This window comes from Erythrolamprus reginae, chromosome 1 (genome assembly GCF_031021105.1).
Source record: "Erythrolamprus reginae isolate rEryReg1 chromosome 1, rEryReg1.hap1, whole genome shotgun sequence".
Lineage (NCBI taxonomy): Eukaryota > Metazoa > Chordata > Lepidosauria > Squamata > Dipsadidae > Erythrolamprus > Erythrolamprus reginae.
This window is the reverse complement of record NC_091950.1, coordinates 68298726-68320457: the sequence shown is the minus strand read 5'-3', so window position 1 is coordinate 68320457 and position 21732 is coordinate 68298726. Positions and strand designations below refer to the sequence as shown.

General features: G+C 38.2%; 1 protein-coding gene across 1 annotated transcript in view; it reads right to left on the bottom strand.

Moving 5' to 3' along the window:
• NEK9 (NIMA related kinase 9) overlaps positions 1-19039 on the bottom strand; it is a 32292-nt gene extending 13253 nt beyond the window's left edge. The window contains 10 exon segments of the mRNA XM_070754643.1: positions 931-1123; positions 2550-2600; positions 3118-3182; positions 7930-8040; positions 8433-8564; positions 10294-10399; positions 11864-11934; positions 13303-13358; positions 14029-14206; positions 18712-19039. Coding sequence (XP_070610744.1) covers positions 931-1123; positions 2550-2600; positions 3118-3182; positions 7930-8040; positions 8433-8564; positions 10294-10399; positions 11864-11934; positions 13303-13358; positions 14029-14206; positions 18712-18900 — 1152 coding nt within the window. The 5' untranslated portion in view covers positions 18901-19039.
• Positions 19040-21732: the final 2693 nt, after the last annotated feature.

Here is a 21732-nt window from a genome sequence, read left to right as displayed (position 1 = left end):
AAAGAAACTAAAATAAAGAATGTAGACTATCTAGGAACCAGAAAGACTTCTATATTCTTCTGTGTTTCCACAGGATGAAGTGGCCTATTTTTCCTTCAGCATCTAAATAATGATGTGTGTGTGTGTGTGTGTTTGTGTTTGTGTGTGTGTTTGTAGATATCCTATGAATATTGCTTTTGGGAAGATGTGGGAGGTGAAGAAAGAGAAAACCTCTTGATTGTTAGAACCTAGCTTATAGTAGGCAAACTCACCGAATGTGGGAATACCAGTATGTTTATGTTTATTTAGATTTGTATGCCGCCCCTCTCCGCAGACTCGGGGAGGCTCACAACAAAGTAACAATCTATGTATTTTTAATCTTTACTTCTGTTTCATTTAAATGATTTTATACACTCAATCACAAAATGTAATATAAAAGCCAATGTACTGGCATTAGGTACCCATAGATGGAGTGAAACCAGACATGTGTATTTTCTGCTTATGTAATTGTATCGGATATTAGTGCAGGACCCTCCCCATGGAACGACTTGTCCCATGAAGTTGAATTAACCCCCAATTTTTAGCCTTAAGTAAGTTGTTCAAAGAAGTCTGCTTTTGTATCTTGGTTAAGATGTTAAATGAAGATAACAAGAATTACCATTTAGGATTATAGTGATGTTTGTGACTTAATAAATATTACACTTATTAAGCCATCTACAGCTGCCTGAAATAGGGGGCATATTAATCACTTGAAATAAATAAAATATTAATCTCTAGAAACACTTAATTCCTTCCAGGTGATTGGAGAGTCCAATGTGAACTGTCATGATTTCCTAGCAGTACAAGATGCAAATTCCTAGTAGCACTTGATCGCTTTGTTGATGGCAGATGCCAAAGAGAGTTTTGTAGAATTCCCCCTCCCCCACCTTCCCAAATTCTTTTGACACTTACCACCCAAGTATAGAGCTCTTTCTCCACCGTTACCACTGCAAAGTGAGTGTTTCCTGCACAGACCTGCCGTGCACTGCAGCCATTTTTAATAACATCCAGCTTCTGAGGAGTGGACTTTCCACCTCCCCATACATATACTTCACTAGTGCGTGAAGTCACCACTGCAATAGGTGCTTCATTCATAGTACTTGTTCTGTAAATCACAAGAGATCTGTATGGATACACTGTTTACCATGAGCTGCTTTTCTAAGCCTCTAAAGAGAAGATAGATGGGAAAATTTTAATTTCCAGATTCCATGCAAAAACACTTTATATAAGTGCTAAGAGTTTTCCATATATTATATATACACACACATACACTTCAGCATGCATTAGGTTCATAGGCTAGACAGACAGCATGGAAACGTGGAAGAAAGCAGCATGTTGTAAGACAAATAAAAATCAGAAATCAATTTGAAGACACATATACACAACTTTTGAATTTTTAAAGGCAGTGACATAAATAAATGTATGAGAAGGGTATCCAAATACATTGACAAATTAAACCATTGGCATTTTTAGCGGTATATGTAAATTTACATATACAAAAAACAAAATGGCGCCACCTATGGTGCAGCTGAGAGATGGTTCAGGGGCATGTCCAGTCAGCCATCACTGCCAGTTCGGGGAGCGGGGAGAAATTCCCACTATCGGTTCTACAGAACCAGTCTGAACTGGCAGGAACCCACCTCTGGTAGGGACTGATGTAAAGTAAGTGGAAATCTAAAGTAAATGACGGGTATGGTTAACAATGAAGTCAAATTAAATATAACTTAGAATAGTTTAACTCTTGCATATTTTACAATTAAAATGTCTTAAAGATAACATTGATTTATAGTACCGTAATTATCTACCAAGAAAAGTTATGCAAAAGGTACCGTGAGGAATGGTCACTTGCGGGTGATCTATGCTTAGACCAAAAGACATGCCTGTGGTCTGTGCTCAAACCAAAACACCTGGACCTCCAGCGTGTATATTTGGCTTGGGCATGAAGCCAGAACACACACACATCTGGGCATAAGTATTCCAGCGTGGGAGACAATGGAGAAAATGCAAAGCCATTGTTAGTGGCACCAAAAGGGATAGAAATGTGCTAGGAAAATAGGGCTGACAGCTGGTTGGATTACACCATTCCTGATGGCAACATTTGATGGCAAAACGTAACAGGAAATAAAAGGAGACCCTGGGAAAAGACAGCTGTTTGCGTGAGTTATGCGGCACTTGAACTGAAGATGTAGCAATGGAATTCAAGCATGGGAACAGCTAAGAGAGGTAAGGACAAGTATGATGCTGGCTTGTCAGAGGCCCTGAAAAGGAGGAGGCAGAGAGAAAGAAGGCAGACGTATCTGCTTTGCTTACCCTCCCTGCAAGACCTCTTCAAATAATTACTATTTTATTATCTAGATTGCCCCCGTCTACTGTATAAACATATATACACACAGACAGCTTAGGATAGTATTTGGAGCAGCGGAAGAAGCCTTCCAAAGGACACAGCTGTTTTAACACTTTTGCTCATGCTAAGATACTTGCAGAGACCAACTATTTTCTTCTGTTCTATTCTTCAACACATATTCCTTTACCTTGGCCGTTTGTTTGGGCCATTAAGAAGTGCAACTTTTTCCTCCATATCCCTGCCAGGAAAAATAAACAGAATGGTGCATCATTACAGCTTTTTCAACAAGAATCATTATATGATTTAATGATACTGCAAATAACCCTTTCATAAAATTGTACTGCAAGCTACAGACAGTGTCTGTCTGTAGTAAATATTGAAGTTTCTACATAATAAGCACTGTTACTCAATGCTTGAAATGCACAATATCCATAACACACATAGCTTAATCTAGCCTCTATAAATATATTTTTACACTATTTTAGTGTATTTTAGAAGCTTGGGATAAAGCCAAGTAAAACTGAAAGAATTTGTATAACCCTATGTATAGCTCAGTTTCCAAGTTAAATAATCTGTTTTCAATATTATTATTTTTAACTCAGTGCTGCGAAAAACTTAAGATTGTCATGTAATCTTTTAAAAAGCAGTTAGCTCTAAGTGCACATGAAGCGCCAGTATGATCAGGCAGTACAAGGTTGTATGATATCTTCTAAGATGTACTCCAAACATCCACATACAATCTGTTTAATATTTACCTCCTGTGCTTCTTGATAAATGGACTCTCAAGTAGCTCATCAGCAGTAGGCCTCTTCTCTGGATCCTAAAAGAGGTGAGTGACAGATCACTCCCTAAGGAGAGGGATCATTTTTCAAATTTTTAAGTCTAAGGCAATGAACAAGTTACATATTTTGGTTTCTTTTCATTTCCCCAAACGCAGCAAATCAAAAGGGCCATAAAATGAGCTCAGATAGGTTAACAGTGCTTATGTTATTGCAGTATCCAAGGACATTTGACCATGAAGCTAAATGACTCAAAAGTAGAATAGATGCAAGGAGCCAACTATATCTCTTTTGCTGCTCTTCTCTTAGTTTTCCAAACAATGCATGGCAACTTTTTAGTGTTTAAATGAAGCATTTTATTTTAGTATTTAAATAAAAATTACTCTCACTGAATTTGTAACTAATGTGTGCTATCACACTTTTCTGCTGAGAGAAAAAGAGAGAAAAAGAGTCCACTGTAACAACACTGCCAAAAAGGCACTAAGAGTTGTTAATCTAATTTTGCATAATGTCTTCTCTGGCAACATTACAATGGTAACCAGAGCATACAAAACATTCACCAGATCACTTCTCAAATACAGCTCACCTGTCTGGAACCCGGACTTCGTATCAGACATTAATATAATATTTCTGGACTGTCTCATTTCACAAAAAGAGTCCTCCATTCTTCTGCTTGCAACAAAATACCTTATTCCACCAGAATTGAAATTTTGGGCTTAAACAATTTAAAACTACATCACCTTCGGTATTACCTAAGCGTAGTTCATAAAACTTTCTGCAACAATGTCCTACCCGTCAATGACTACTTCAGCTTCAACCGCAACAATACACAAGCATATAAACTTAATGTAAACCGCTCCAATCTCAATTGCAGAAAACACAACTTGAATAACAGAGTGATCAATGCCTGAACTGCTCTACCTGACTCTGTGGTTTCATCCCCAAACTCCAAAAACTTGAAACTCAGATTGTCAACCTTATCCCATTCCTAAGTGGTGTGTAAAAGGCATGCATAAGTGCACCCTGGTGCCTACCATTCCTGTCTTATTGTCCTCATTTTTTTGTTTGTTTGTTTGTTTATTGGATTTGTATGCCGCCCCTCTCCATAGACATGTGGCGGCTAACAACAGTGATAAAAACAGCTCTCTACATGGGGCTACCTTTGAAAAGTGTTCGGAAACTTCAGATCGTGCAGAATGCAGCTGCGAGAGCAGTCATGGGCTTACCTAGGTATGCCCATGTTTCACCATCACTCCGCAGTCTGCATTGGCTGCCGATCAATTTCCGGTCACAATTCAAAGTGTTGGTTATGACCTTTAAAGCCCTTCATGGCATCGGACCAGAATATCTCCGAGACCGCCTCCTGCCGCACGAATCCCAGCGACCGATTAGGTCCCACAGAGTGGGCCTTCTCCGGGTCCCATCAACTAAGCAATGTCGGTTGGCGGGCCCCAGGGGAAGAGCCTTCTCTGTGGTGGCACCGGCTCTCTGGAACCAACTCCCCCCGGAGATTAGAACTGCCCCTACTCTTCCTGCCTTCCGTAAACTCCTTAAAACCCACCTTTGCCGTCAGGCATGGGGAAATTAAACATCTCCCCCTGGGCACGTTTAATTTATACATGGTATGCTTGTGTGTGTGTCTGTTAGTATATGGGTTTTTTAAAAATCTTTAAATATTTTAATTAATTGGATTATTATGATTTGTTTCACTTGTTGTGAGCCGCCCCGAGTCTTCGGAGAGGGGCGGCATACAAATCCAAATAATAAATAATAAATAAATAAATGTGACAATCCAATATTAAAACAGCTAAAAACCCTTGTTATAAAACCAATCATACATACAGACATACCATGCATAAATTGTAGAAGCCTAGGGGGAAAGAATATCTCAGTTCCCCCGTGCCTGACGGCAGAAGTGGGTTTTAAGGAGCTTACAAAAGGCAAGGAGGGTGGGGGCTATTCTAATCTCTGGGGGGAGTTGGTTCCAGAGGGTCGGGGCCGCCACAGAGAAGGCTCTTCCCCTGGGCCCCGCCAAACGACATTGTTTAGTTGACGGGACCCGGAGAAGGCCCCGAAAGTACAAATGGTGTACTTACTTTGTATATGTTTATATTTATACATATACCTCCTATCTTTTACATGTTTGACAAACAAAATAAATAAAATATAACTTCTACATTTTCTCCAATCCCTTCCAACCCATTCCTCCAAAATATTTTTGGGCCAACCCAATTTGCCAAGAATAGCAAGGCCTCATACTGACTTCAAAGTTAACACCAATGCCATTCTCAACAACTATCGACCAGTCTCCAACCTTCCCTTTATGGGGAAGGTTGTTGAGAAGGTGGTGGCGCTCCAGCGGTCCTTGGAAGAAGCCGATTATCTAGGTCCTCAGCAGTCAGGATTCAGGCCCGGCTACAGCACGGAAACTGCTTTGGTCGCGCTGATGGATGATCTCTGGCGGGCCCGGGACAGGGGTTTATCCTCTGTCCTGGTGCTTCTTGACCTCTCAGCGGCTTTCGATACCATCGACCATGGTATCCTTCTGCACCGGCTGGAGGGGCTGGGAGTGGGAGGCACTGTCCTTCAGTGGTTCTCTTCCTACCTCTCTGGCCGGTCGCAGTCGGTGTTAGTGGGGGGTCAGAGGTCGACCTCTAGGTTACTCCCTTGTGGGGTGCCTCAGGGGTCGGTCCTCTCCCCCCTACTATTTAATATCTACATGAAACCGCTGGGTGAGATCATCCAAGGGCATGGGGTGAGGTATCATCAGTATGCAGATGATACCCAGCTTTACATCTCCACCCCTTGTCCAGTCGGCGAAGCAGTGGAAGTGATGTGCCGGTGCTTGGAGGCTGTTGGGGTCTGGATGGGTGTCAACAGACTCAAACTCAACCCGGATAAGACGGAGTGGCTGTGGGTTTTGCCTCCCAAGGACAATTCCATCTGTCCATCCATCACCCTGGGGGGGGAGTCACTAACCCCCTCAGAGAGGGTCCGCAACTTGGGCGTCCTCCTCGATCCACAGCTCACATTAGAGAAACATCTTTCAGCTGTGGCGAGGGGGGCGTTTGCCCAGGTTCGCCTGGTGCACCAGTTGCGGCCCTATTTGGACCAGGAGTCACTGCTCACAGTCACTCATGCCCTCATCACCTCGAGGCTCGACTACTGTAACGCTCTCTACATGGGGCTACCTTTGAAAAGTGTTCGGAAACTTCAGATCGTGCAGAATGCAGCTGCGAGAGCTATCATGGGCTTTCCTAAATTTGCCCATGTCACACCAACACTCCGCAGTCTGCATTGGTTGCCGATCAGTTTCCGGTCACAATTCAAAGTGTTGGTTATGACCTATAAAGCCCTTCATGGCACCGGACCAGAATATCTCCGGGACTGCCTTCTGCCGCACGAATCCCAGCGACCAGTTAGGTCCCACAGAGTTGGCCTTCTCCGGGTCCCGTCAACTAAACAATGTCGTTTGGCGGGACCCAGGGGAAGAGCCTTCTCTGTGGCGGCCCCGACCCTTTGGAATCAACTCCCCCCAGATATCAGAGTTGGCCCCACCCTCCTAGCCTTTCGTAAGCTCCTTAAAACCCACCTCTGTCGTCAGGCATGGGGGAATTGACATGTTCCTTCCCCCTAGGCTTATAAAATTTATGTATGGTATGCTAGTGTGTATGACTGGTTTTTAACTTGTGGTGTTCTTAAAATTAATTTAATATTGGATTTGTCTTGTATTGCTGTTGCTGTGAGCCGCCCCGAGTCTGCGGAGAGGGGCGGCATACAAATCTGATTAAACTGAAACTGAAACTGAAACTGGGGGCTAGGTTTGTCAGCATGTGTGGGGAGAAATAACCTCAGGATTTGACTTATCTGCCAGAAAATATACAATAGAATGGCTTTGCTAATTTACTGTAGCAATTTTCCTTTTGCTGTTTTACCATGGAAATTTGACTCAGAAAATGAAAGTAGATCTCTATAGGAAAAAAACAGACTATTGTGTCTCACTGTACAACTAATCTGCGAAGAAAATCCAGCCCCTCAGACTCAACTCAGCTCATAATATTTGAGGAATTCAGAGACAGACTCCTGTTCAAAAGCTGAAAGCTGAAAATAAAAAAGAGGACATCTTTAAACTGAAATTGAACTTCTGTGTGTGAAGTTAAACTTAAGTCTTACTTTATTCATTTTTTAATATCTTCTGAATTTTTTAAAAATACATTTTCCTCCCATTTAAAATAAAGGTTTTTCAAGGTCAACCTTGATTCTGGGCTACTTCATAATTTTCATACTGGAAGATAGTGGGCCTAAAAGATGAAAGGGGAAAAAAAACATCATGATGGGGGAGATTGCTAAAAGCCAGTAGTTTTTATATGTCTTTGGGGTGGGAAGTTACATTTCATTTTTATTTCTGGAAAGAATTATATATTTTGCTTTCTTTATGGTTAAAAAAGAACCAATGAATGTGGGACAACAAAAAAAGGAAGATAAACATTATCTGATTTCTGTCTTTATAGCATATGATTTTTAAATGTAGTTAAAAGAGAGGAAAATGGGAAACAATAGTACACCATTGAATCTAAAAAAAATGGAAAAATATTCAACCTTGAAAATAGATCTGAAAAGCCACACTATTAGTTATTTTAATTTTCTACTCTAGAAAAAGCAAGCGGACTTGATAAAGGAGTTTTTAGTATCTGACAGCTGTTAAAAAGTTTCAAAGGCTCTTTCTCTACTCTCTCTCAAACCAACACCCCCCCCCCCCCCATCATAGAATGAAGGTAATGCACCAACCTGATGAAGGCAGGAATGCACCATTTGGATGAGATCCACAGAGTATATGCTGGAATCAACCTCCATTGCCCGGTTTCCTTGCACAATCTTCACACAGAGGTTCAAGGGGTTCTAAGAAAGAAAATGTAAAATAATCTAAATCAGTCTTTCTCAAATTTGGCAACTTTGAAGATGTGTAGATTTCAATTCCCAGAATTCCCCAGCCAGCCATGGGCAAATTTCCTGCCGTGATGGTCTGTTAAACTGTACTTTTAATTGTCTCAGCCCCTGAAGAAGTTCCAATTTTATCTGCAAGATAGCAAGCAACTTCAGAAGTACAGTAGAAAGACAAAGGAATCTCTAAATGAGAATTTCATAGTTCACCTGGAACTTTCACTGTCGCATGGTACCTAAAATTGGAGTCACCCTCTCTTAATCACTCACCATAGGACAATATAATATAAAAAAAGTGATACAGTATTAAGCCCGAGCATAATACATAATAGTTCCACAGAGTGACTTACTGTTGCATCAAAAGTTCTCTTCAAGGTAAGGAGTTCAAAAGCAACACAGCCAACTGCCCATATGTCAGACTTGAAATTATATTTTACTCCCTGGCAGAGCTCTGGAGACATGTAGTATGGAGTTCCTACCAACTACAAAACAAAAATATTAAGAGTTACTAGGTCAGTTATTCCATATCAAGCAGACACAATGCAACTGAGTTCTAATTTGTTGTCCTTTAATCCTTTTCCCTCCCAAATGCTCAGACTTGCTTTAGCATATTTGTAGAAAAGTAATCATTGAATCTTATTTATTTATAACTGTAGCATCTACTTTTTCTTAATATAAAGTTTGAATCTTTAAGAGAGCAAACTGAAGCAAATAGTCAAACAAAGACAGCAAACAATTCCACAGTTATACTGAAAAAAACAGACAGAGAAAAAGATTTGCCAACATAAACATTCTATACATGTATCATTTCATCAGTTTGTTATTTCTTTCAAACCAAGTCTTGGGAATACAGTATGTATTTATTTAGACACCCAACTAAAACAATGTAACTCTAAGCAGCATACAAAAGTTACAACAACAAACACAAAATAGAGAGGAAATAGCACAGAGCATTAAAAACAACTAATATAATAATACAGTGACTAAAACTCCTAGATATCACTCATTCAATGGGGACTCTGCTAATCCTGATCCAAATGCCTTGAGAAAGAGCCAGGCTTTAAATGCCTTCCTAAAGGCCTATGCGGGACATGGTGGCTAAGTGGGTAAGATGCTGAGCTTGTCAATCAAAAGGTTTAGCGGTTCAAATCCCTACTGCCATGTAATGGAGTGAGCTCCCATTACTTATCCCAGCTTCTGCCAACCTAGCAGTTTGAAAGCATGTAAAAATGCAAGTAGAAAAAATAGGGACCTTTGGCGGGAAGATAACACCGTTCTGTGTACCTTAGGCATTTAGTCATGCCAATCACATGACCACGGAGACGACTTTTAACAGTACAGTGCTAGCTTTTTGCCTTTGAAACTGAGATGAGCACTGCCCCCTAGTGTCAGAAATGACTAGCACATATGTGCAAATGGAACCTTTACCTTTTAAAGGCTTATAAGGAGAGCAGCCATATGCAAGGCTCACACAAAAAGTGATGCACCACATTTTTTTCTCAGCCTACAGTAATGGTACAAATAAAAAACTCTAGATATACATTATTTGTATTGTCAGGAGTGCCTGTGTAAATTTTGTGTTTCTTCAGACAGATAGCATAGCTGTAGCAGTGTTTCGAAATGGCGTCTGTAAGTGATGTACGTTACAAGCAGCGTGTCGTCATTGAATTTCTCACTGCGGAGAAAGAAACTGTTGGGAACATTCACAAACGTTTGTGTACAGTTTATGGAGAATCTGCAGTTGACAGAAGTATAGTTAGTCGCTGGGCACAGAGGGTGAGGCCATTAGAGGTGATTCACACAGTGCAGAAATGTCTTCATGACCAGTGCTGACAGGGCATATGCGCCCTGTTGTCTCGCTTGAGGAAGGCCATAGAACGGGACGGAGATTACGTAGAAAAATAGGGAGTGTAGAAGAAACATCATTCTTTCTTGTGTGCAATTTGTTCAATTGTTGAAGCAAAAAAATGTGTGGATTATTTTCTGGCCGACCCTCGTATTTATTTTTTAAAATCAACTGAAAAACATCTAGATGTGAATTCAAAAAATTCAAATATCTGAATTGCAAATTTATATATTTTTGTTAGAAATAATTCAGAAGAGGAAAAAGGAAGAAATAAAACAGTCGATTTCATTATTTGAAGTGCATAAAGTCCCAAACAGCTGAATCATCATTATCGGCATAATCACATTTGTCCTGCAGCCACTTACAGTTTCAGCCATGGAATACTCAGAGTTCAGTTTTTTTGCCAGGCCATAATCCCCCAGTTTTATGAGGTTTGCTTTGGTGAGGAAGATATTCAAGGTCTTTATATCTCTAGGAAAGAAACATTGAGCTATAAATATTGGTATCAACAGAAACAGAACGTTTTTAAAACCCCCAACATATTCACTTTGTTAACACAGGTAGTTCTTGACTTACAACAATTCATTTAGTGACCGTTAAAAGTTACAATGGCATGAAAAAAGTGACTTATGATCATTTTTCATACTTATGACTGTGGCAGCATCCCTATAATCACGTGATCCTCTTTTGTAACCTTCTTACAAGCAAAGTCAATGTGGAAGCCAGATTCACTTAACAACTGTGGCACAAAAAGTCATAAAATAGGGAGAAATTAACTTAACAAAAATGTCTCACTTAGCAACAAATTTTTGTTCTTTGTATCATTTTTATTCCCAAAAAACTCATTTTTTTTCTACATTAGAAAACACTTGAGGGTATTATCACCAAAGAAATTCAGAAAAGGAGGAGACAATCGGAATGAAAATAAAGTCAATTTCAGAATGGGATAACTTGTCATTGTGAATAATGTTTAATGTTGTTTTGGTCCAGTGGTTAAAAAGTTAATATGAAGCAAAATTATACAATGTCAAACAACAATAACAGGAAATAATATGCCAATCTAAATAGTTTGCTTTAGTTATAATATTTATGTATTTCATTTATATGATGCTTTTTCTACAAAGAGCTCAAGGTAATTCACACAGTTTCTTCCCAAGCCATTTTAACCTCACATCAGCCTTGTGATGATACTTAGGCAAAGATGATTGGCCCAAATTCATCCAATGAGCTTTACTGCAGAATTTAAACCTATTAGAACTCTCTATATACATTAGGTTTTATGTCATATGGAAACCATGTGTTGTAATTCAGTTAATATTATGAAAATGTTTGTCAAATGCTTGATGCTGCAGAATATGGTCTTTCATATATTTTGTTGTATGCAATTTGAGGAACTCTCATTTAACGAGACTGCCTTCTGCCACACGAATCCCATCAACCGGAGTTGGCCTTCTCCGGGTCCCGTCGACGAAACAATGTCATCTGGCGGGACCCAGGGGAAGAGCCTTCTCTGTGGCGGCCTCGACTCTCTGGAATCAACTCGCCCCGGAGATTAGGATTGTCCCCACTCTCCTTGCCTTTCGCAAACTTCTTAAAATCCACCTCTGCAGTCAGGCATGAGGAAATTGATTCCCCTGGGCCGTTCCCGCTTTATGTATGGTCTGTATGAGTAGTACGATTGTGTTTTATATCAAGTGTTTTAACATGCCTTAACTATTGGATTTGTACTGTTTTATTGTTGTGAGCCGCTCCGAGTCTCCGGACAGGGGCGGCATACAAATCTAATTAATAATAATAATAATAGTAATAATAATAATAATAACAACAACAACAACAACAACTATATAGTAATATTTATCTGCTTTTCCTTTAGGAGAAATTTGTCAGAGTCAACAGACAGAATTTTTGCCTTCTTTTGCACCTAAGTTAAAGTACCTGTGAAGAATTCCTTCTCTGTGGATGCAACTCACTGCTGATGCAATTTGAAAGAGGTACCACACTACCATCTGCAAAAAACCAAAAGTTCACATAGAGAAAAAATATGTTTTTTTAGAGACAAGCACAGGAAATATTCTAATTGAACCTTTTTTTAGAAAATGGATTTGAGCACTTTTCTACCTTTCTGGAATTATGAGTAGGTAGTTTTCAAATGGGATGATGGATGCTAAAGAAATGTATAACTTAATAACAAAAATAACTAAGAGTATGAACTGAGGTTTCCAGCTGTTGTAAAAGAAATTCATGGTGGTCTTTACACCCCTTCATTTGAAGTTTCAGCCATTATACCACCACTCTATATTTTAAACATTTCTTTAAACAAAATATCTGTATTCTCTCATTGTCTCCCTTTTACAGATATGTGAAATATTGGACAACCATTGAATATAATCTGGGTCTTTATCATGAAGACCAAGAACATCTTATTTTAATAAAATTGCCTTTTAAAAATAAGATGGCTTTAAAGTGCTAAAGTTGCAATTAAAAAAAAAATTTGGAAGATAAAATACGCCTCATTGGACACAGAGAACTCACCATATATGTAAACACATTTTAAGTTGATATAATAATAGCCGAACAATTATATATATAAAAACAAACACATGAATCTTTCTGCTTAGCAATTAATTTTAGAAGTGCTAAAAATATTGTTCCATTCTTTTAAATATGAAATGTAGAAGAAAAGTATTCTAAGATAAATCAGATGCATAAATCCCTTAGGAAGCCATACCAAATGTAGAATCTATACATAAATATATATACAAATATATAAAATGTACATAATACAAATATTCTTGTTACATATACTTTCCTACAGGTCTCAGTGCAAGGCAATAGCATAGGCAAGGTGCCCTCCATATAATCAAATTGGAGTTTTCCATTTCACTACATAACTTGCTAACGCTACAGAAGTTGCTGAAGAGTGACACAACAATGCCTACGTAATATACTAACAAGCCTCTTCATGGCATTTGGAGAATCCCTAAATTATTTTTTTAAATCCCTGATATTATCAAATCTCACAAGACCTCAATATGAAAAAAACTTTTCCCCAAAACTCCTATGAATTCAAATTTCTACACAAGTAAACACAAGACATCAGTATTCACAAAACTCATAAACTGTGATAATTTGATGGTGTCTGGGCTATTTTAACTTTTTTTATTGTAGAGATTATTTGCTCCCTGCAGGGTTGAACCCTTCTGAAAGTATTGGACTATAGTTTCCATAATTCTTATTCTGTCTGGAAATTATGACATCTGTGGTTCCACATGCCTTGTTGAAGTTGAGGAAGACTATTTTAAAACCAAATTAAAGGCCGATCAAGTGAGTAAAAGAGAATCAGACTGCCCTTTGTCTCCTAACACGTTCATTACCTCTTCTTCAAACAATGTGTCTTTTTGTCGTAGGATCTTATCATAGAGATTTCCACCTGTTAAGTAAGAAAGAAAAATACTAAGTTATAAATTTTACACATTATCTCTCTGTGTATTAAAAATCCCCCAGGGAATGTTAATGTTTTCCGATTTTTTTCTATGGAAAAAAGGATTCTCATTTCTGTTCTTTTCTTTGCTGCTGTTTCCACCTTAATCCAAACCTCAAAATATGATATACAAAGTTCAATAAACTTGGGAAAATAATGAAATTTAACTTTAAATACATAAATGATTCCTCTGATGCTAATAATCTGCAAAATTAATTAGAAAATAAAACTACAGAGTTTTGCAACGAAGGAAAAATGTAATCCAAAATATTTAATACAGGAGAAAGGAGTATCATGTATGGCTAAAAATAAAGATTATTTGCCATTGTATTTTTAATTTTCTTTACTCTATTCTGCAAATTTCCTCAAATTGGTTTTATATTTAGTACCACAACTTTCTTTTAGGTAGTTCTGATTCTAAATGTCTCTTATTCAGTAACCAGAGTATATACAGTATATCCCTGAAACATAAATGGCAGTCCTACAAGGTAAATTTGGTTTGCATTTGTCAATCTGTAGCTAATATTTATAAACAAAGCACAGATTCTCTCTGTTCCACCTCTCCTTGCAGAATTCAAGATAGACGATAACTTTGCTCTTTACAAGACATTATTCTCACCATTACAGTACTCCAGTTCAATCAGCAAAGTGGTATTATCCATGAAATGATTGTAATAAGCAATTATATTATCATGTTGCAACAGAGCAAGAATAACGATCTCATTCAAAGCATCACGCCGTTCTTTTTCTGACAATCTGGTAAGATCCACTTCTTTCCATACTACGAGTGAATCGTCCTGCAATTTAAAAGGCCTGCTTGATTAAAAGTATACTCCAGATAATTTACAAACATCTTAAAAGTAACATTTATTTCTTCAGTCATCCAAATATTAAATATGGGATTGAAATGCTCATTCCTTATTTCTGATTCCAAGAACTTAACATTTTTCCCTTTTCAGTAATAATTGAATATTGTCAGCTTTTCAGGCATATAATCTATAGTTCAAAACAAGATGGCTAGTGAATAGGAGTTACCTGTTACTCCAACCTCAGCTTTAAACAGTAAGAAAAATCTGTTTGATTAGGTATACTGTATTGCTATTTGGTACCAATATCAAATTCTTGTGATAAGATTCTATGTCATTTTATTCAGTTATTTTATTAATTCTGGTAACCACTGAAGCTATGTTAAGAATTTTTATCTTGTCTTTAATGAACAATTAAAAATTATTTTAGATGTGGCATTCAAAAATTATCCACTCTTAGAAAATACAATTGTTAATGATGTTAAATAATTAATAGACTGTAGCTGCGTTATGATAGAAACCAAAGACCTGCTTGAACGGTTTGAGTTGAAATCCCACACTGTAAAAAATATTTCCGCCTTCACACATATTTAAGTAACTGATTATATCTCGCATCTTTTTTCTCAGAAAACCAAAGAGAATATCTTGGTAGACAAATCCATATAGCCCAAATTTATCAGATTTCACTCTCTTTACTCAGATCAGAATTTATAAATTGATCTGCCTCTATCACGTGGATTCTTTAATAATCTTATTTAAAATGCCTTGCTTAAATGCTGTGTTTGCTTTGTAGTTTAGCCCTTGACTTTGCTAAAATGTAATGCAGCACTACAGGGTTTTTTTCCTTCTATACTGTTATTTTTTTTTTGCCAGGGAAAGGAAACAGCTGGAAAGGAAGCAACTTTTCTACATCTTCCATTTAAATATTTTTTTTAAAATGCCCACTTCTTTAGTTTTCTAAAAACAAAGTTAAATAATAAATAAATAAATAAATAAAATAAAAAGATTATGCTAGTAATGATCTTTCTTTCCTAGACTAAATGGCTGTTTGGGAAACAATTTAGCCAGGCAACACAGCTTAAGAGCAAAATTTATTTCTCCATTATCTGAATTCCTCATGCAGCAACTACTTTCAACTGGAATAAAAATATCATTTCCATAATTCCAACTCCATGGAGCGAGATGTTATTTTTGCCCTTTATCACTGAATATCAATTCAGTCACACCAACTTCAAAGGAAGTTAATCCAGCTAAAATTTTGGAAGCCTTATATGCAAAAGCATCCTAAACCCATTCCAATTTTAATATTATAACTGACATAATAAGTCCTCGGAGAGGGGAGGCATAGAAATCTAATTAATAAGTAATAAACATACATGAATTGTCAAAATATTTCACTGAGTTTTGTTTCTTCTGTTGCAATCAAGAGTGATCTCTGCTACATTATCTGCATAGTTATGAAGTGTCATGTGATACAACTTTTATATGAGAATGCATATTCCTTGGTTTGAGGGAATCTAGACTTTATTTATGCATCCCAAACAGCATATAGTGTATGATCAAACAAATAAAAGAAAAGCAGACAGAAATGTTTGCAGTATAAGATAATGGGATACATATTGTGGAATAGCCAGTAGAGTTCTACCAGATCAGACCAAAGGACAATATAACCACCAATACCCATTGCTGTATAATCTATAAATTATTTCCAACTACTGCCTTCAACATAAAGCCATCACTATCTACTGATAGTTTTATCTTATATGAATTTGCCTAATTAGTAATCGCCACTTCAAATTATGTATTCCCTGTGACATTCCATGGAAGTGAAAATTGGACTTCAAAGAAGCAGGACAAGGAAGAGCATTGATATTTTTGAACTTTGGAGTAGACTCCTAAAAATCCCAGGGATAGCCACAGGAAACAAATAAGTGGATCATTTATTGAAATCAACCCAAATTCTCACTAGAAGAACAAATGACCATGCTCAAGTTATCCTACTTCAGACATATGATGTGAAGACCAAGCTCCCTGGAGAAGGTCCTAATCCTAAAATAAGTCAACAGAAAAAGAAGATGAAGACTAGAAGCAACGTTGATTGACTAAGTAATAGTAGCAATGGGTCCAGAACTGCTGCCAATGGGTGAAGACCTGAAGGACCAAGTTAGAGACAAATTGTCATGGAAAAAAATCTATATGATCTCAGAGTTGATGTTGACTTGATGGCACATAATCAAACACTAAAGTTTAGCTATAAACTATGTATTTAAGCTATGGGCTATAGGTTAATATAAGTAACCTTAAGAAGTGCTTCCTTTTATCTGTTGTGGATATCCCAACTCTTAATGCAATAAGTATAGAATCGGTGAATTATTAATTTTTGAAATGGAAGAGTTTCTCTATACTTCAACTTTGCACTGTTTGTCATGTTTATATTTTCCTATTTTCTAAGTTAAAAAATATCAAGCATTTGTATTGCAAAAGGGAGTGGCTTCAGTCTCCTAATTATTCTGTTGCCCTCCGGCTTTACAATATACAAGGATTCCAAATGTGGTCAAGCTTTAGGTTTGAACAGCAAACACTATAAAATTGACACCACCCCCCCTTTTGCAATTTGAACTTGGAATGTGTGCCTTTTGCAGCAATTGAGGGATGATTTTCTGTTGAAATCCTTTTCTATACAGTTGCCAGCAGCTGAAATCCCATTTTTGTGTGTGTTAGTACAGATTTGTGTCGCATGCATCTCTTTATACCCAACTTACTAATAATAATGGATTGCACTTATTATTGTAAATAGTCATTCTACCACTTTGTTGAAATTCTTCAGGCGTTTTGTAATACTTAAAACTAATACTTAAAATGTATCATTTTTGAAAAACTGAGGGAACTGGAGCCACAAAAGAAATTATCTATGTAACTATGTATGTTGTTTGTAATACTGGAAGGTATATACTGTACATGTTAATTTGTATGTGAGAAAGTGGAGAAAAATAATAAAAAAAACAGAAAAAAAAAAAAAGATCTTCCTGCATAGATTTCAAGCATAATAATAATTGAGTCTGTCATCTGCACCTCTATAACTGTCTGGTTTGGTTCTGCGACCCAACAAGACCGGCACAAACTTCAGAGGATAATCAGAACTGCAGAAAAAACAATTGCTGCCAACCTGCCTTCCATTGAGGACCTGTATACTGCAAGAATCAAAAAGAGGGCAGTGAAAATATTTACTGACCCCTCACATCCTGGACATAAACGGTTTCAACTCCTATCCTCAAAACGTCACTATTCTATTCTCCTGTCCTCAAAACTGCACACCAAGACAACTAGACACAAGAACAACTTTTTCTCAAACACCATCACTCTGCTAAACAAATAATTCCCTCAACATTGTCAAACTATTTACTAATCTTGCACTATTACTGCTAGTTTTTTCCTCATCATTCTTAGGATACAAGCAACAAGTTACAGTCATACCATCCTAAGTGGGAGGAAATGGGTGATAGGAATGATGAGAAAAAACTAGTAGAAATAGAAGTGCAGACTTAGTAAAAAGTTTGACAGTGTTGAGGGAATTATTTATTTAGTAGAGTGATGGCGTTCGGGGGGAAACTGTTCTTGTGTCTAGTTGTCTTGGTGTGCAGTGCTCTGCAGCAACGTTTTGAGGGTAGGAGTTGAAACAGTTTGTGTCCAGGATGCAATAATAAATTACAATAATAAAAAAGTCAAACATCAACAGTAAATTAAAAGCCCATTATAAGCATAACGAACCCATCATAAAAACCCAAAAAATCAATCTAACAAACATACATAGAAACATAGATTGACGGCAGGAAAAGACATCAGGAAAAGACCTCATGGTCCCTCTAAACACGGCCTAATACTATTTCCTGTATTTTATCTTAGGATGGATATATGTTTATCCCAGGCATGTTTAAATTCAGTCCTTCCTGATAAGTTTTATGCTTAAGACCTCCCACCATTTTTGCAGCCTGTCTTTGGACCCGTTCAATTTTATGAATATCTTTTTGTACATACATACATACCATACATATGTATATTTTCTTTTACCTACACTGAGAGCCTGTGCACCAAAAAAACAATTCCTTGTATGTCCAATCACACTTGGCCAATAAAGAATAATACAGTTTACTGTATTATATAATATTACTATATATATAGATTATATATATATATATATAATATATGTTAATATTATATATATATATATATTTGTGTCAAAATGTGACATATGTACATATATATACATATATGTGACATATATATATATAAAATGTTCAACCCCTCCTCCCACCAAAATTGAAACTTCCAAAGTGTAAGATAATGCTCCACCACCACCTCAAAGAAATGAGGAATTTTTAAGTCGAGCGAAGAGGCAAATAAAAAGAAAACAAGCGAGGGACGGATTAGAGGGAAATTCGGGGCCTCGATTTAGGCAAGGGAGAAAAAAGAAGAGTCCTACGAGGGCAACGACGTACCTCAGTGCGGCGGTAAAGGGTGGCTTCGCCGAACGCCCCCCGACCCAAAACCCGTATAGGGGCATAATGCAATTCCTCCTGCTCGCCCCCCAAGCCCGAACCGGGACGGGGGCTGCTCCTACTGGACGACTCGCTCCCGAAATCGGAGTTGATGGAGTTGTAATGCCTCTCGTATTGGTTCAGAGACATGGCTGCCCCGCTGCCGCTTCCCGGGGAGCTAAAGAAAGGGGACCGAGGATCGCGGCCCCCTCACGCGAGGATGGCGAGCGGCTCTTCCTGCTATTATTGCCACCGCCGCCGCCAATGCACCAGCGCCGCGGCTCTGCGCAAGCGCGTACGCCCCTTTCCCCGGCCTCAAGCTGGGAGAGCCACCAGAGATTCCCCCCCCGCCCCACCACCCTCCCGGCCTGCCCCTTTCCGCCGGCTTCTCCGAAGCTCCGCCACGCCCCCACGCCCCGAGCGCGCGGCAGGTCGGCTACCGCTTTCGCTGACCCGGATCCATTTCTGCCTCTCCGAGAGGGAAGGTCTCTTCGTTAGAGGCCTTCGCAGCGCGATGGAGAAATTAGGGCAGCGCGAAGAAAGACGGGTGGAGAGGCGAGGCAAGAGGACTCCTTGGGACGGAGATCTTCAAACTTGGCCGCTTTAAGACTTTTGTGGACTTCAACTCCCAGAATTCTCCAACGAACATAGCATAGCATTCTCCAGCATAGCTGGCTGGAGAATTCTGGGAGTTGAAGTCCACAAAAGTCTTAAAGGCGCCAAGTTTGAAGACCTCTGCCCTTGGGGAGAACGAGCCGGGACCTCCGCCCGCCTAGCACGCCGTGAACGAAAACTAGAAGAGATTTGGGGGCTCGTTCTGCGGCAGGAAGGTGTCCCTGAAACATACGTTTCAGGAGGCAGACGAGTAAAGGCGAACTAAAGGAAGCGACTCAATTTACAGCTCTCGTGTTAACTAATGATTTTAACTTCGAGCTGCCCGTTTTTAGGATTAGGAAAAATAAAGAGTTCATACTCTGGCAGTGTTTCCCAACCTTGGCAACTTGAAGATAGCTGGACTTCAACTCCCAGAATTCCCCAGCCAGCGAATGCTGGCTGGGGGATTCTGGGAGTTGAAGTCCAACTATCTTCAAGTTGCCAAGGTTGGGAAACACTGCTCTATGGAATGGAGGAGGGGAATTTGGAGCATATATTCCTTACTTGAATAGTTACTACCGATATTAGATATTAGAATGATAACGGGGCTGGAAACCAAGACATACAAAGACAGGTTGCTGGAACTGGGCATGGATAGTTTAGCAAAAAGGAGGGCCAGAGGGGACATGATAGCAGTATACAGATATTTGAGGGGTTGCCAGAGAGGAGGGGGTCACACTAATTTCCAGGGCACCAGAGGGCCAGACCAGGAGCAATGGATGGAAACTGTCCAAGGAGACATTCAACCTGGAAATAAGGAAGAGAACGGTCAACCAATGGAACAGCTTTCCAGCAGAGGTTGTGAAACAGGCCATCACTTGACACATTCAAAAGAAAATTGGATTGCCATCTGGTTGGGGTGGTGTAGGGTTTTCTGCTTGAGCAGGGGGTTGGACTTGATGACTTGCAAGGTCCTTTTCAACTCTAATAATAAATAAATAAAGTTCTCCTTTTTATTATTTGCTGTTTCCTTTTCACCCTCTCCGAATCTTAAGTGCTATGAATGTTGGAATTTGTAATACAGTATATATCTCAGACTTAAGAATTCCTTCAGAAACTTTTTCTAAACTGTTCATGCATGGAAGTACATAATTTGTTAAAGTAATTACAAATGTCTATGTACTACAGGTAGTCCTCGAGTTACAATTCATTTAGTGCCAGTTCGAAGACAATAGAACTGAAAAAGCTTACAACATTTAGAAGCATTGCAACATCCCCATGTAATCAAAATTAGGATGGTTGGCAACTGGCTTGTATTTATAACAACTGTAGTGATCACCTTTTGTGATTTTCTGATAAAGTCAATGGGAAGCCAGATTCAATTACCAACTGTGTTACTAACTTAAAAACTGCAGCAATTCACTTAACAACTGTGGCAAGAAAGGTCATAAATTGGGGCAAAATTCCCTCAACAACTGTTTTGCTTAGCAATAGAAATTTTGGGCTTAATACAGGTTGAGGACTGCTTGTATTAAGAGTTATATAAATAGGGAGATTGGAAAACTGATAGAACATATTTTAGTGAAACAAATATAAACCATACTTAAACATACAATGGTGTATCCACATATAAATCAAACTCTGCCTTGATTACTTCCTGCATTTCCACAGAAGAAACCTCACATGGAACATTGATTCAAATAAATATCAAACATGATAAATTTTGCAACAGCTTACACGCGGAATCTTCTTACATTGCAGCTTTAAGGTATTTTAGCTGAATCTACCTTCCCAGATGGATACAGAAATACTGATCTTCACCACTTGCTACCTTTAACAATAACATATGTTCAGCACATGTATACAATTTTTAACAAATATCTCCCAAGTCTTAAAAGTACTGTCAAAACACTATGACTCGAAAAGCTACTTAATAGAAATCTAATTTCAATAGAAATCGAATAAATAAATAAATAATATATCTATGTAGCACTTAGTTTACAGCTTGTATAATGTTGATTTAGTTGTAGTTTATACAGGTTCAATTTACTGGTAAACTGTATTCTGTGTTCATGAGACTACTATAGAAGAGACCCAAAATGTAGTAGATGTAAAAAAATTAAAATAAATTATTCGGTTCAGAATGAAATAGTCAGTTAAATAAAATGTAAAAGTTTGATCAATTTAGAGACACACTACCTCAAAGAATAATTTCCCCAAAAATATTTTATTGACAATGTCAAAAATCCCAAACTATTTTAGATAAAAAATGTATTTACTTGTATACCATACCAGTTAGGAGCAAAGATACTAATGACATGAAGGCAAAACTATTGTCTATATCATGTTACTTACTTAAAGATGCTAATCCTGATTTGCTAAAAAGTG